The following is a 16,809-nucleotide window of genomic DNA, read 5'->3' as shown; positions in this document are numbered from 1 at the left end:
AAATTTCACTCCCTACAGAATTCTGATATTTCTGTGGCCGGGTTGGTGCTATGTTGAAACTAGAGGTCATAGCCTCTACACCATGAGAAGGGAGAAGGGTTGTTTTCATCAGGCACATGGGATCAAATAAGGCAAGAGCTGTTCTTGATGAAGGAACAACTATTGCAAGCCCGCACACTGAAATTCTCTACATGCAGATTCATTGGTGCATTAGATCATGTTACTAGTCACAGCACACTGAAATTCTCTACAGGCAGAGTCATTGGTGCATTAGATCATGCTGGTAGTCACAGCAAACATGAATTTAATAAGCAGAGAACAAAAAGTTAAATAGTATTTCAAACTGTTCTCCGGCTAAAGGCGTAGAGCTAGCACCAGGTCCAAACATTGAACAATTATGGCTAAATAACAGACGCCAGACAAAAACCATCACACAGAAATCATGATACAATTGTCACAATAAGTTGGAAAGCTAAAGTTACACATTGTTTGGTTCCAAGGAACGAGTCTTTCCATGAAACATCTTAGCAGCGACTGATCTATATGTTTCTACGGTTTAGTAAAGCACACTTTCCATTGCTGTTCTGTTTGAGCCCTCCATGAAGAAGAAAAACAGACTAACGCATCAGAATGAGACAGCATTCTTCTTAAACAGAGCCACTATGAGAGGATTCTACTTGGGTGGTCAGAAACCGGACGACCACAATGGTGATATTGTCACCACTGCCTCGCTGGTATGCTTCCTGCATCAGCCTTTTTGCAGCTTCTTCTGGGTCTTCGATTGGTTTAGTCATAGCGACAGCTTCCTGAAAAAGAGAAGATGAAGTGACAATCGAATGTTTTGAAATGAGGCAAGTATGTGTGTTAACATAGAGGACGACGAAATATCAGAAAGGCAAGTATGTGTGTAACATAGAGGACGACGAAATATCAGAAAACTGTAACTGAAACTAGTGCCCACCTCATTTGTCACAACATCCCAAAGTCCGTCGCTTGCAAGGATGAGAAACTCGAGGGTATCATCAACTTTTTCCTCCTGTATTTAACAAGAAAAAAGTACTACGTTGGTGAAAGGGTTTTCTATACATGTAATGGCATACTATAAATCAAGGATCAAACCTAAAGAAACTACTTATTAATGGCACACAGGCGACAAGATCTTAAAGGTTCCAACCGCTAAGGCCAACTTTGTGATGGTCAGCTGATACATTTTCCATTCAGCTGATTAAGATAATTTGATCATTTCCAATGATTGCACAACACTTCCTCGAAAAACCCATAAAGAGCACCTGAATTTCAGGATCAGCAACCACATACTGCTTCAACAGTCTGTCACCAAATGCACGAGATACAGCAAGCACTCCTCCAACTCTCCAAGTTCCTATAGAGAACAACCAAATGAGATAAAAACCAGGAAACCATTCCTCCTGAAAGATGCTAGAAAATAACAAAAGTAGAAAGAACCACACAAATGCCTATACCTGCCCACATCACAAAACCTCCAGCATCTTCAATTCGTTGCCTTTCATCTGTTTGGTCAGGTTTGTGGTCTCGAGAGACAGCAATAGCTGCAAGATATGACATTCACCATGAGACAACACATTTGAAATCCTAAATAATGCTTCAGCCACCAAATTAACCGAAGAAAGAAATTCAGATCTTACCATTACCACCCCTGCAAATAACAGCTCTAGAATCCCCGACATTTGCCACCAACAGACGATCGCCAACAAGGATTGCAGTGGAGGCGGTAGACCCAGCATCCCTGTTCTGATTGTTTTCGGATTTCAGGAATTCCGAGTCAGTGTGACTGTAGGCATCAGCTGAAAAGGGACCAAAACGGTTAAAAATGGAAAGAATAAGTTTAAAGGGCAACTTGGAGACTGCAAAGGGAGCAAAGTAAGACACCACAAGGACATACCTATAGCTGATCTGGTATCAGAAATAAACTTTGGGTGCCTGATGAGATTACTGAAGAGGTTTTGTTTGACATATTCTGCAGCTCGAGCTCCCCCGTGACCTGAAATAGCAAAGACAGATACGTAAGTAAATTATGTGCCGTGAATCTACCATTTGTTGTATACCATGTGAACCATGAAAACTAAGAACATTTTTAATATGCGGAAAACAGGTTATATTTAATTTTGACGGGGATCTTCATAAATCTCCATAAATTACTTAACATCAATAAATTATATGGTTCAAACCTAGAGAGAACAAGAAAGGATGATTGAATTCGATCAGCTGAGGTTTTCACTGCATTTCCATATTATGCCTTATTTTGGTTAAGATTTGAGAAGTCATCTTATTTATGTATAAATCTGTATCCCCAATGGGAAAGTAAAGTTCATCAAGATACTGCTACAAGTAGAAAGATATCTTTTCTTCTTTATTCTTTGGGGATTGATAAATCTAATCTGAACAAACCAACCCCTCATCCTGACCCCGAAATACCAGATTGGCTGCAACAGCACATCATTGTATGCAGTTACGATACAACGGGTTTTTGCACTTCATGTGCACACACAAGCCTGCATGAAAGCCTCAGATGCAAAGATGGGTTTTTGCACTTCATGTGCACACACGCGCACGCGGGCAGAGACACACACACACACATATATATATATATGTAGAGAGAGAGAGAGAGAGAAAGAGCTACCATCAAAAACTCCAAAGAGACCAACCACCTCTCCATCTACACCATCAATCCTTGTCTCATAGAAATCCTCCATTGAAGACCTTTTACCTGGAGAACTTGCATATCCATAGCTGAACTTTCCATTCTGACTGCATGGAAGTAATTCATACTAGATGTCAGACTGAATCGCATTCAACAATTTTTTAAAACTTGATAAACATCCATAGTTATCTACATAAAAGGCAACCGTCGAAACGATAGCTTTTACGTTAAGCACTGTTTAAGGTAATCCAATCAAATTACACAAGAATATAATTTAGTACACTTGAACTTTATGCACCTAAGCCATGCTAAGGGCTCCGTTTCTTGAGCTTATGAAATCAGAGACACAGTACTTACCTAAAAAATAATGCAAAAAGCAAAGAGTTGCCATACTGGATATATTAACCAGGACATCATTGTTATTAATCTCTATGCAGTTAACAGCTCTGCATAAAACTTCTCTTCTCAATATGCAACCATAGATACCGTTTATCCAATGAATAAAAAAAACAGATCTTTGTTCACAGATGTAAAATGTGAAATTCCTAAATGGAAAACAGTGGGTTGTTACAAGAATGATTGTGTAACAGATGCGACAAAAGGCAGCTCTGGAAGCTTCTTGCATCACACAGATACAGAAATAATAAAGATGTCGACGCACAAAACGACAAATATTGTCGGTGTAGGGACTTCCATTCTCGTGCTTAAGCAATCAGATTCAGTACATGGATGTAATGCACATGCAGTACAAATATTTGTCATTTCACCACAAGTTCTTTAATCATTGAAAATAATTATTATCTTGAGCTCAGTGTATACAGTCATCCCAGAACAATGAGACAACCCTTGACAATGGGCATAACAAATGTCAGAAAAATTAAGCCACATAGCCACCAACCAATCATGGCTGAATAACAGGAATCAAGATCAACAGACAAATTATCACCATGCAGCCGAGGAAAAACAGACACTCTGGATAAAGCATGAACAAGTTTAATATCAAAAAACTAAATAAACGGTACACGCATTCGTATCTGCAGGTTAGACATCAAAACAACCAAGCAAAAGAAGTAGGAAAATGAAAGATCCAGGTTTAACATCCATGTCATTCCTTCTCCACTTATCTATTTTATCTGGTTAATTAATAAGAAAAATAACAATCAAAGCAAATCCAGTAAACTCATCAGTAGCTAAATACTAAAACATCTTTGAATGGAAAAAACAACACAATCAAAGATTTCAATTCAGAAAGGAAAATGGAATTCCATACATTTTCCACCAAAATAACCAACCAAACAAGAAAGGAAAAGAGAGACAACAAGATGTTCAAACACAACGATACAGCAAACTAGGCAGGGCAAGAGAATCACCTAAGGCCACCACCGCTGACCGGAGCATCGTCGACATGGACTTGGCTTGTAGATTGTGACAACACTGAGTTCAGATAACCCATGTCGCCAATCTTCTTCAGGTTGTTTTGTTCTTAATTTGAATTCTTTTTGGCCTCGATATTTTGACTTTCCCCTAATTAATGGAAGAAATTACCTTATTTCTTCCTCCACACTTTTCCGTAAATAAATCCTAATAACCCAAAATGGGAAAAAGCTTATTGTTGCAAAAGTGATGCGTCTAAAACCGGAAACAACAAGATCACACCATCACAGCATCTGAAATATCTTTTGAATCCAATACTTTTCAATCCAATCTGCGATAACAAAAAAAAAAAAAAAGAAAAGGAAATACAACAAAAGAGAAATTAATCAGATCAAACTCTATCTTCAAGAATAGATCTAATATGAATGTGCAGACATAAAACATGAGCTGTAAAAATGAAAAATAGCAACCATCTCACTTCCTTTCTCCACCTCTAAAACCTATTACATACTAAAATACAACAAAATATACCAAGTCGTCAAGTATGTTTGTGGGTTCATGCGAATTGTTATCAACATCACCAACCATCACAAAAGAATTAACCTTTATCTATGTTTTCCCCTCTAATGGCTTTAAAAATCCAATCTTGATCACAATACGATTCAAGAAACTTACTCAAGAGATGCGTTTTCATTTTTTCAGGAAATAAAAAGCATGAAAAATGATATATGCACATGTTTTTATCCAGATGAACAGAGAAAATAGAGCCTAGAGAGAGAGGACCTGAAGGAAAGAGTATGGGAAGAGAAAGCCATGTGAGAGAAAGGAGAGAGAATTAAAAGAGGAAAAGAAAATGGAGAAAAGACAAGATGAAGAAAAGGAATAGGGGGAGGAGAGGTTTGTAATAACATAATTATTGGAGTAGTAGTTTACTTCAATCAAACCAAATAATCTACAACCCCAAAGCTGATCAAATCAATAATGGCAAACTTCTTTCATTTCCCCCAGTTTTTTTCCTGCTTTCTCATTTCTTTTTCCCCCCCACACCCCACCCTCCCCCCCCCAAAAAAAAAAAAAAGGAAAAAGAAAACACTAAATATCTCTATATATAATACTTTTCTATGTAGCCGTGGTTTTTCATTCCCCTTCAAGCTCTCTTCGCTTGTTTTGGGGTTGGTTCGGTCATGCCAAAATGAGTTGTGCTGCTGGTGGTAGGAGGTCCCACACAGCCGAAAAATTGGGGGGTGGGGGTGGGGGTGGGGGAGACTTGGTCAAAGACAAAAATGAAGTGTAACTGACAATTGAGGTAGCCAAACACTTGGCTAACATGCAGCAGGAGATTTTGCATTGGGTCTATCCTCAACTACCTAATAATACTCCTACTTTCAACTATCATTTCATTTCTCACTCATAAATAATCCTAACCTGCAAATGCCAATGCATATTTGTTGATTTGTAAGATTGAATGTAAGTACGATGGAAATCATTAAAAATAAGGTAATGACTCATAGTCATATTTGAAAAGGATTCTGTGTTCATGCCGGTCCTGCAACTTTGTACACAGAGTTTCAAAATGTCAGAACCATTAAGATTAGGATTTGGGTGATACAAGATTGAGAGAGGAATTCCAGCCCATTATTTTGTGCGTGTCAAAATCAGACATATAAATATTTTAATTAGTCAACTACAATAAGTGAACAAAGCAAGTGTCTAACAATTGATCAAACAAATTAGCTAAGCATTTACATAGTTGATCTATTTAAAATCAAGAATCATATATATATGTATATATTCTAATTCTTGAAATTCGAAACAGAAGCAGCTTCCATATGCTTCTAATTGCTGCCGGCCGCAGCTGAAATCTCCTAACGAATTGTCACCGGCAGTCCTCAAAACCTATCTTTTCCGACAGATTGTCATGCCATCTCCGATCGGAACCTACATTTGTAAGTAAAGTGAGAGAATCGGCGTTGACTTGTATATGGAAAGAGAAATGCACGAGGACCTACCATGCTAATGCTTACGCGATTATCCTCCATCAAGTTTCTGTTAAAGTTTCTGATGCTGACAGTCTTCAAGTCGTTTACCTAGCCAAGAACACAAGTTCAGAAAAAGAGTTATTTGGAGATTGTTAAACAGGTGGTTGTTGGCAGAGTTCAAGTATACTGGACCAGTGGATCTGCGACCCTTCCATGCCAAAGAACATTGTCGATCACTATAACACCTCCAACTCTAACCTGTATAACGGGACAATAAGCAACCATTCTTCAAACAGCACAAACAAAGATACCAATATCTGACAGTCCATATAATATGTGAATATCATGGATGTAGATAGGCTGCTCACGATATTGTGCTACTAACCAGTTGTAGCAGCAGTTCAAAATAATCCTGGTACATTTTCTTCTCAGCATCTACAAAAGCGAAATCATAGCTACAGAGAAGAATAAGCACATGGTAAAAAATAGACTCATCATTGTAGCTGAAAAACAAGGAGAAGGGAATCTACAAAAGAGTAGTTTGTGTGCAAGAAGACAGAGAAAGAAGGTGGAATGGATTCCTGAAGTACATAGCTTTGTAGGCATCCTTCTAAGCCTTATGAAAAGTTAAGCTTCTCGATATTAAAAGACCTTATATGCTAGCCTCGCTAGGAGAAAATGAATTACTTATGCAATATGAGGATCAAGGTGGGTTTTACTAGCAATAAGATGAACATAAAAGGTGATTGGAGCTGATCATACATTACTGAAGCTGGGAAAATATGTAAACAAAGAGGAGCTCTTCAATTATTTCCTAAATAATAGATCTTATTGTTTCGGGTGATTCAAGAAACAAAATAGAGCTAAATGCTGCAATTAAGACTAGACAGTTGTATTATAATGCAGAGATGAGTTCCCGAGCAACTGGGAAACAATCACAAGGGAAAGGGGATTTTAGTAATTTCCTAACAGAATCATGTGACGGCTTCAATTGAGTCAGGCAAAAAAAAGTATGATAAAGCCAATTAGCCAAATGCAACAGCAAAATACATCATTCACCCATACTGCATGTAAAAGGTGTTGGATGATGCAAACAATTTACTGAATTTACAATTATATTTAACTATAATTAGACTTATCTAGTTACAAACACAAAATACCTGCTACCTTCGCCATTTTGAATCATAGTCTTTAAAGTATCAGCTGCTAGCCCAAGTTTCACTTTAACCTAAGTCCCAATATATAAATCATCACACATCCTTGTTGTGAAGAAAGAAGAATATCAGAAATCATTGGTGGTCCCCTATTGAATACATAAATGTCTAACTGAGAATAACTAATGCGGCAAACGGCTTCTAGATCTACAAAAATGAAAAAATGCTAGATAGTTGATGATATCTCCAGGTCAGGTCATCAATTTTCTATTCTTTGTACAGTCACATGATCCACATATTTCTTTGCTAATTCTTTGAAAATATGAAAAATGGATTGCCCCAAGAACTTACTAGTATATGAATTTTCATGTATGTATGTGATCGTGAGAGAGAGGGGACAGGGAACTTCTGCAACAGCATACCTTCTCTGAAACACCAGCACGCTCATAATATCTGCTTGCAACTTCTAGTGATTTTGCATCTCTCTCGCACGCAACCAGCTGACCTCCTTCTGGTAGAACCAAAGCAACAGCAAGAGATGAGTACCCCTGGCAAAAGAAATGATGTTGTAGATGCAATCACACAATGAAAAGCTTAGAAGGCCACACAGGACATTTCTGGAAAAAGAGAAAGAGATTCAGAGATACATACAGTGTAGATACCAACTTCAATACACCTCTCTGCTCCTAGTATCTGAACAAGCATTGCAAGAAGCTGTGCTTGATCAGGGGATACCTGGACGAAAGGAAAACTTATAAATGTCAACATAAATTACTAAAAGAGGAGAAAGACAACAAGAGATGGATATCAGAAAATAGTTGCATGAACCAGTTAAAGGAATTAATTCCACCAAAGAGAATGGTAAATATCCATATCATGCGGCAGTTTCCACTGGGAAGAACTTCGAGGCTAACAGGGAAACAGATTAACAATACTGAGCAGTAGTAATTAACCCATCATTACCTGCATTTGACTACCACGCATCGTAGCAGTTTCCTCCCTAAGCTCGCGCAATATCTAGATGCAGAAAAAGATCAACACGAAAATGAACAGAACTTCTACCATAAACCCAATAACAAGGTACGAAAGCAAGAGAATGAGAAGACAATACTGAAAACTATACCTCTGGCTCTCTGACATTAGCCAATAAGTAGTCATACAGCCTAGGATTAACACTGATAACTTCCTTATGCCCATAACTATCATCAGTAGCGACAACTGTGTCTGTGACTGTATTTGCAACACATTGCAGCACCTTCGTGTTATAGTAAATCGGTCGGCTTACAATTACCCCCCTTGCAGATAAGACCACCGGATTGAAATGTCTAGACGTCCGAAACGCCACCAGTGGATTTACCCATCGCTGCACGACCCCCAAGCTACCAGACATTATAAATCCACACTCCTGCCATATTCAAGGGTTAGGGCAATATTACTGGACTGGACTTTATTGTCCCAATACCTAACTCAATTGCTTTGACATAACTGTTGGTAACTAGTACTGCCATTACTAACGCATTCATGAATGCAATTACTTCTGCAGACTTGAATTACACAATTCAGGAGCACGGTGATGAATACATCGATGTTCAGCATTCTTTTAACTATTATTATTATCTCGACCGGCAAAGTAAAAACAGCACGTTTATTTTCCTAAAAAGAAAAAAAAAAAAAAAAAGCAAACCCTCCGATCCTTATCAGTTTTCACCTCGCGCATCAATCAATTTCTGTCTCTAAGTTCTCAACTTCATCTTCACCATAAGAAGCTTAATTTCAAATTGGAAGGGTAAGCAAAATGACAAGAATCATTCAGGAGGAGTGTTCATTACCCTTAGTTCGCCGGACCAAAAACGTTTCGCCGGAGAGAGAGAATAGCTGAGCTCAGCTTGTAAACCAGTGCTATCTCCAGTAGATGAATTTCTACTCAGTTTCAGGCTTAAATTGGTTCTGCACAGTTCACAAAGATAATTATAAAAAAAACGAAAGAAAACATAATTGGCGAATAATTAATTACTTGTCTTATTATTTTAGGATTAATTACAATTAGACACCATCCACAAAATCCGAAATTAAATTTTGGGGAAATTATATTTTACCATCTCAATTATCGCCATTTTTACAAATTGATACAAAAAAAAATTTAAATATCAAAATATATTTGATCCTCTTTTATTAAAATTTCGACAGAAAAACAAAATTTATCGACATTAGCAAAACAATAAATTATCCCCTTTTAATTTATTTCTTAAGTATTTTTTAGACAAGCATCACTCTAATTTAAGTGCCAAAATTAAATACTAGTGATTGGAGCAAACTCACCATATAATTTAATTTTTATTGATTTTTCCAATCAAATAAAAATAATTAATTTTAAATATATTGAAATTTATTATAAAATCCATTATTAAAGAAAATAATTATTTGTAGAAGATAAATGAAAGTTAAAGAGTATTTTAGTCCATCTATATTTTGTTAATTATAATATTTATTGTAGGGATCTCTTCCTTGATAAATATAAGGGATAATTACACTTTTGTTTATCTAAATTTTGTATAATTATACATAAATATTTTATGATTTGAAAAAGTTTATTTAATATCACTGAGGGTTGCTTCCATCTAACAAATAGGTCCCCATATTAATAAAATTTTATTGAAAATTTATTAATATTAATAAAAAAATTAAATAAAAATTAATATTTGCTCTCGTCTAACTTAATAGTAACTTATTACACGTCAAATATTTTTTTTCGGCTAAACTATATGTATAACGGTCAAGATAAACCTCATTGTATGCATGAACGTGTGAAGATGTATGATGTAATTTGGTAATAAAAAATTTTATTTGACTTACAATAAATTAGTAATAAGTCAGTTGGGAGTAAATATAATTTTTTATTCAATTTTTTTTTGTTAATATTAACAAATTAGGTGAATTTTGACTAATAGAGGAATTTATTTGTTAAATGAAAGTAAAATTTAGTGGTGATAGATATAATTTTTTAAATTATAAGAAATGTATATGTAATTACACTAAATTTTATAGAAGAGAAATGTAATTATCCCTAAACAGAATAAACCAACAGTCATAAGTACACTTGATGTGTGTACGGAATATAACTTTTTGTTATACATTTTAGCTAATTAAATAAAAAAATTAAAGATAAACTCTAATGACTTACGATTAACAAAATAAATTGATATTGAATATGCATGATAGAAAATTATTAAGAAAGTTAATTGATTAAAGATTGTGAATAAAAAGTAAATATTGGTTATTGGGAGGGCTTTCGAGTAAATAATATAAGGGGGCAAAATAATTAAAAAGGCACGCACAACACACACTAATAAACAGAGAAGGTATTGACTATTGAGATATGTAACTAACTGTAAACTCTTAGAGAAAAGAATGTCGAATCCTCAGCAAGCATCGCCATGGTTTCTCGAGCTGGTGCCTCTCGTGGTCGTCATTCTGGTTGTTGCTCACGTTCTCGCTTTGGTCAGTATCTATATTCGGTGAAATGAATCGAGTTTGTCAAATTTCGGTCTCTCTGTTATTGTAAATCTCTTTTGCGCTTGCGTAGGTTTACTGGATTTACAGATTAGCTACTGAAAAACGGTCGCGAAGGATGAAGAGGCACTAAACGGAGTAGATAGAGGAACGGTAAAATGAAACGATTGTGTATCTTGTTTCTAGTATTCAGTTAATTTCTGAATATTGTTTGATTGAACACATCTATGAATTGGTTCGTCAAACGGTCAAAGTTATGTTGTACGAGATGCTGCCTCAACATACTTATGTTTGCTGCCTGTCTTTGTTTTTCACTATCTTTAGATGTCTGAGCTTTTTGTGGTCTTGTTTTCTTTTTTCTTTTGATCAGTGACTTTTTTTTCTTAGTCTCATTTTTTGTCTTTGTAGGTTCTATAGGCAGATAATTTTCTTCTTGCGATACATTGTATTGTTTGGGAGTCGAAGTATTCTGCTATCATGTGCTACGAGATTTTTAGTTTGAGTCAAGCTTAAACTGAGAAAAATTAGATTTCTAGTACATGTAAACCTGGAACCTCAGTTGAGCGCCCTGCTGAAAGTAGTTAAAATGATAAATCTTGTGGAGACTTAGGAGAACGAAATGAAGTCCTCTCTCTGTTGTTAAATGCTGCATATAAATGTTTTAGGTCAATTACTAATTGAAGGACTTATCGGCGATATCATTAGATACTACTCTAAGGTTAATATCTTTAGCTTTTGAACATGTGCATTGAGTGGTTCAAAAAAACATGCTTTCAGGTTCGCTTGATAAAGTGATTTATCTATGAAGTTATTCCAATTCCAATAATGCACTTAAACTGATTCATGGTTTCGAGCCTTTGCAGTCCAGCACTGATACAGGCTGAAATGCTACTTCACTCTGTCATTGTGACAAACAGCTGCTGGGCTCAAAGTCGAAGACCACTTGTCTCCACTCTCTTCCATTGTTTTTCCATATCGTCCAACTCTTTTGCTTCCATTACTTCACCTGAGGCCTCACATATAGATGAAGATTTCAATGATTTTCTCCCATGGCTGGAGCACAAGGCTGCGGCAAAAATTTCTTCTGCACTTTCTATTGGAAAATCCTCCTATGGAAGGGCATTATATGCTGCCAAGGATATACAAACTGGGGATTGCTTATTGAAGGTTCCCTATAGTGTGCAACTATCCGCGGACAATCTTCCTGTAGAAATAACTTGTTTGTTAGGAGATGAAGTTGGTAATGTTGCAAAAGTTGCTTTACTCATTCTGTATGAGAAAAAGTTGGGACAGAATTCTGAATGGGCACCTTATATCAGTTGCCTTCCTCAGGCTGGGGATCTACATAGCTCAATATTCTGGAGCGACGACGAACTGGCGATGATTCAACCAAGTGCATTGTATGAAGAAACTCTCAGACAAAAGGCTCAAATTGAAAAAGACTTCTGGGCTGTTAGATTGGTTTTTGATCGACTCCCTCATCATTTTCAAGATGTTACACTTCAAGAATTCACATATGCATATGGATTAGTTACATCCCGAGCATGGGGAAGCTCAAGAGATGTATCCATGATACCTTTTGCAGATTTTCTTAATCATGATGGTGCTTCAGAGGCATATGTTTTGTGTAATGAAAGCAAAAAACATTCTGAGGTTATAGCTGATCGTGACTTTGCTCCAGGAGATGAGGTCCTGATACGATATGGAAAATTTTCGAATGCTACACTTCTGTTGGATTTTGGCTTTACTGTTTCTTCCAACAGTTATGATCAAGTCCAGGTTGAGCTTAATATACCTCAACATGACAGACTTTACACACAAAAGTTGGGACTTCTTGACAGACACAGCACCAGAAGTGTAAAAGATGTGAATGAATTTACCTCTTCTCTGAATTCTTTCACAATCAAGGAAGTAAAAAGCGGCAGTAAAAAGGGGAAGGGAATCCCACAATCACTCCGTGCATTTGCTCGCATTCTGACTTGCAATTCTCAGGAAGAACTAGATGACCTGGCAGTAGAGGCTGCACAAAATGATGGCCGGCTGGCTCGGTATCCTTTGAAGAACAAAAAGAGAGAAATTGCAGCTCATCAGCTTTTGCTCTCTGAGATATCTCAGTTAGTTGAAGAACATAACAAATATATCAAACTGCTGGTACCAGCTCCTCCCTATCTATGTGGAAAGAGTTTCCTAAGGAGGCAATTAGCTCAAGATCTCCTGACTGGCGAGCTTCGTGTCCTGAAATCAGCTTCTGCCTGGCTGGAGAACTATTGTTCAACCTTATTGACGAAATGAAAGGAGATAACTTTTTTATCCTCTGAGTGGAAAAAGTTTTGGAAACGGATACAGGTAAAAGCTACCAACCTTTATGTAGTCCACATATCTCTGTTATTTTTCCAGTTTTAACAATTTAGTCTAGGATTGCTGTGTGATTCGAAATGTTTGATTCATGACATCCACAAATTAATGCATTTCACCTACCCATTTCTTCTGGAAAAAAAAATATTTATCAAAGCTTTGTATGCTATTAATTCATTGATGTCAAATCGTATGATTGCCTTTGGTGTGGAGTCCTTTAGTTGGTCTGGGATTTCATATTGTTAAACAGTTCCCTTCAATTAAGCTCTTCTTGGACGTAACTGGTTTTCTACATTCTCGATCTTTTGAGGGACAGGATAACCAATTTTCAAAATTGCATTCTTTGCTCTGCTGATTCTACACTGAAATTCTTATATTCTTCATTTACATCTCACTTTATCGTTGATGCAATTCACAGATGACTTATTATCTCTTTGGTTAATGCTTAAAGCCTAATGAATTGAAGGTTTCCAACAAATGAAGGAATATATGATTTAGAGTGTGGAAACAACATTTAAAACGAATACTTCTGTTTCTTATCCCCTTGAGAGTGAGTAGGTGATTGATTCAGGCGCCCTTTACTGTAAGAAAATATCCCCCAAGCAAAGAAAATTAGTTCCTACCAAAACTCTCGCAGCCCTCTTCACGTAAACGTGTTCGGTGTGAAAGGAATCGTATTTATTAAGAATTAACATCTGCTTAGTCAGCCCTCATTAAATACATTTTGTCTTCTTCCTTTGGCACTTTTGGCGTGCAAAACTTTGGTATCCTCCCTCCTTGCCATCTAAATACACTATACTGAAATGAGAAGAAAAACAACTATATGCCTACATATGGACTAGGACTACAAAGACGCTGGCATATCTAGTATAGAACTCATTCCTTCCTTGGGATTCAATTGACCAGATTTCAAGTTTGGCCTTTTGTTTTAACTTAAAGTTGCTAGTAGAAGCAGTGCGATTTACCCTTCAACGGAACCCTCAAGAAATCATGGGGTTAGATGGAGAATGCTCCCAGCCAAAATATTTAAACTAGTTATTGAAGGAAGAAAGATAGAAAATTGTAATAGCATAAAAAAGTGATGGGAGTTATGGTTGCATAAAACAAGTGCAGAAAATGTAAGCCCCACGTGGCATGAATGCAATAAAGATTAAAGGAGCTCGATCTTGTACAAATTCCAAAAGTCAAATAGGGGGTACGTAACCTATCAGATTCCCTCCCCTTCTCGTTACGCTCACTATTATAAGTTTATAATATCTGCCCTGCTTCCCATTAATTCTCTAAAGTGCCCCCACCCACCAAATACCTCCCATTCCCCCATTATAACGCTCTATTAATTTTACTACTCAATTTCATGGTAAAACAAAAATTAGAAGTCTAGTTCAAGATAATTTCTTCCAGACTAGATTTGGTCAAATTAAATTAATTATATAATAAATTTAATATTATATAATCAATCATTTTTTTTAATTATATATCATATGATAAGTATATTATATTCATTATATAATTTATTAAAATTTTACTAAATTCTATTTGGGTTAATATTTTTGGTGTCATGAGTTGGCAATTGCAGTGCCATTAATTTTTCAATTTTCAGTCTTGCTGCTCATTTGACCATAATTATTATGAGATATACAAGAGATTTTATACGTCTCTCACATAGAATTAGGCCTGCCTACCTACTCTTCGTGTTCTTAATTAATTCTATTTTATCATAAATGCTAATTATGATCTATGTTAACTTATAAGATAAATAGGCGTATTACTTTCTAGGAGCTAAGCTATACTAGGAAAATATGGGAGGTGAATTAGATTACAGTTTTCTTTTAAGAAAACTCATTTGTTAGCCATAGAGATCTACCCCATCGGATTGTATTTTTAAAAAGATAAATAATAAAATTATGAATTGATTCATTTAAATTTTAAAATATAAAAATAAATAATTTGTAAATAATCTAAAATTTAAAAATAAAATAATCAACAAGTATAAAAATATAAACCTATATTGAAAATAAAAATAAATTTGCATATTTAACTAATTAAATTTACTGAAAAAATGATTGAATCTTTTAAATAAAGATAATCAATGATACACTTATCTAACTAATTTATCCAAAAAAATCTGGTGAATATTTTGGATAAAGATAAACAATTATATATTTATTTGAATTTAGACGAAAGAGAAAAATTCCATCATGTGGCAAAATAGAAGTTAGAGAGACTATCAAAGTATGTGCATACATGACGCTTATTTGAATAATTTATACATTTTTATTTTATTATATATAAATAAATTTCTCAATCTTTTAAGTATTATAAATTATAATAATTTTACATAAACTACTACAGGGTATATATATAAAGATAATTTAAAAGCCGCATATTGACATAAAAAATTAATCTAATTCGATAGTATGGGTCAATATTCCATGTTTTAGAGCAGGCTATTAACTAACACACAATAATGAATCTAATCACTCATACAATTATATTGAGCTGAAAAATAAAATTAAGATGATACCCAACAATGACAATTAATTGTTCACAATAAACGATCAAGATTCCACCTAAACAACTACTACCCATCCATTCTCTATCTAATTATTGAAAAAATTGTCCTCGTTTCGGAACCCAATATTCCCTTTTTGCACACTTAAGTTATATACATATTAGTTAATTTTAAATGAAATATAAGTATATAAATGAGTCTATTATAATTACTTGGCATGTGACACTTAATGCACCATTTCCATTAGTCAAACTACTTTTTTCTTGTTATTACTGGAAAAGAACATTAGCAAAAATTGCATTTGCAATAATATAATATAATAATAAAATGACAACCAGCTAATAATAATTAGCACGTGTACCAACTCATAATTTACTGACATAAATTTTAAATCCCAATATTACAGAAATGTAATTAAGATATTGATACTTTGTACATCTTTTTTAAAGATAAAATACAGCACGTCAATTAGCTGTCAAAAAAGAAAAAAAAAAGGGGGATTATATTTCCCTCCCCGAATTTTGGTGTAATTACACGTAAATTTTTTGTGGTTTCAAAAATTACATCTAGTATTTTTGAAGTTTATTTCTATCTAATAAATAGTCCATTCGTAAATTAAAATTTATTAAATTTGCTAATATTAATAAAAAAGTTGAATAAAAATTGGTATATGCCATCGATTGACTTATTACTGATTTATTGTAGGTCAAATATTTTTTATTTGAATTAAACTGCCCTTATAACGATGAAAATATACATTCTCATATGCTTAATGCATGAAGACGTAGGAGGGTAATTTGATCATAAAAAATTTATTTAATCGACAATAAGTCAGTAATAAGTTAATTGGAGGTAAATATAATTTTTTTTGTTTATTAGTAAATTCATTAATTTTGAATGATGGGACTAATTTGTTAAATGAAAATAAATTTTACTGGTGTTAAATATAATTTTTTAAATTATAGAAGATCTATATATAATTGTACTAAATCTCAAGGAAAGAAAGTGTAATTATCCCCCAACCAAAAAAAAATCCTAATAAAAAGGGGTTTTCTCGTAGTTTCGTCGAACCCCAAGGGTATATGTTCTGATCCTTCCCTGATTTAATGCCCCCAAGCCCCGCTACTCTCTGAGTCCAGTTCTACCCCTCTTTGCTAGTGTGCAAGTGTAAAACTCGCGGCGGAGCTCCCAACGCCGACATAGAGAGAGAGAGTCGCACCACCGGAAACATGTCCCCAACCAAGC

At 35.1% G+C, this 16,809-nt stretch overlaps 4 protein-coding genes across 5 annotated transcripts in view; 2 read left to right on the top strand and 2 right to left on the bottom strand.

Moving 5' to 3' along the window:
- Positions 388-4,981, bottom strand: LOC105164896 (probable protein phosphatase 2C 59). 2 transcript variants are annotated; one of them, XM_011083712.2, is made up of 9 exons: positions 4,838-4,981; positions 4,051-4,385; positions 2,660-2,787; positions 1,922-2,020; positions 1,665-1,823; positions 1,482-1,568; positions 1,290-1,381; positions 962-1,036; positions 388-806 (listed from the first exon to the last, which is right to left on the bottom strand). In XM_011083712.2, the coding sequence occupies exons 2-9, from the start codon at positions 4,131-4,133 to the stop codon at positions 648-650; spliced, it is 882 nt and encodes a 293-aa protein (XP_011082014.1). In that variant the 5' UTR covers positions 4,134-4,385; positions 4,838-4,981; the 3' UTR covers positions 388-647. The 2 variants fall into 2 exon arrangements, with proteins under 2 accessions (XP_011082014.1, XP_011082015.1); XM_011083713.2 differs by having other exon boundaries at positions 4,730-4,847.
- On the bottom strand, positions 5,668-9,121 carry LOC105164895 (O-methyltransferase MdmC-like). The gene is made up of 10 exons (XM_011083710.2): positions 9,017-9,121; positions 8,311-8,592; positions 8,151-8,204; positions 7,839-7,922; positions 7,610-7,735; positions 7,194-7,261; positions 6,419-6,488; positions 6,226-6,291; positions 6,064-6,141; positions 5,668-5,992 (listed from the first exon to the last, which is right to left on the bottom strand). Exons 2-10 carry the CDS (start codon positions 8,575-8,577, stop codon positions 5,951-5,953), a joined length of 855 nt encoding a protein of 284 aa, XP_011082012.1. The 5' UTR covers positions 8,578-8,592; positions 9,017-9,121; the 3' UTR covers positions 5,668-5,950.
- On the top strand, positions 10,539-13,294 carry LOC105164894 (histone-lysine N-methyltransferase setd3). The gene is made up of 3 exons (XM_011083709.2): positions 10,539-10,685; positions 10,771-10,850; positions 11,561-13,294. The coding sequence occupies exon 3, from the start codon at positions 11,583-11,585 to the stop codon at positions 12,987-12,989; it is 1,407 nt and encodes a 468-aa protein (XP_011082011.1). The 5' UTR covers positions 10,539-10,685; positions 10,771-10,850; positions 11,561-11,582; the 3' UTR covers positions 12,990-13,294.
- Positions 16,643-16,809, top strand: part of LOC105164893 (protein ENHANCED DISEASE RESISTANCE 2-like) — a gene marked incomplete in the record, with an annotated part of 1,207 nt that continues 1,040 nt past the window's right edge. Inside the window, 1 exon segment of the mRNA XM_020695107.1 lies at positions 16,643-16,809. Coding sequence (XP_020550766.1) covers positions 16,794-16,809 — 16 coding nt within the window.

The sequence above is a fragment of the Sesamum indicum genome, linkage group LG6, assembly GCF_000512975.1.
Source record: "Sesamum indicum cultivar Zhongzhi No. 13 linkage group LG6, S_indicum_v1.0, whole genome shotgun sequence".
NCBI lineage: Eukaryota > Viridiplantae > Streptophyta > Magnoliopsida > Lamiales > Pedaliaceae > Sesamum > Sesamum indicum.
Note: the sequence above shows the minus strand (reverse complement) of the source record. Positions and strands in the feature narration are given on the sequence as shown.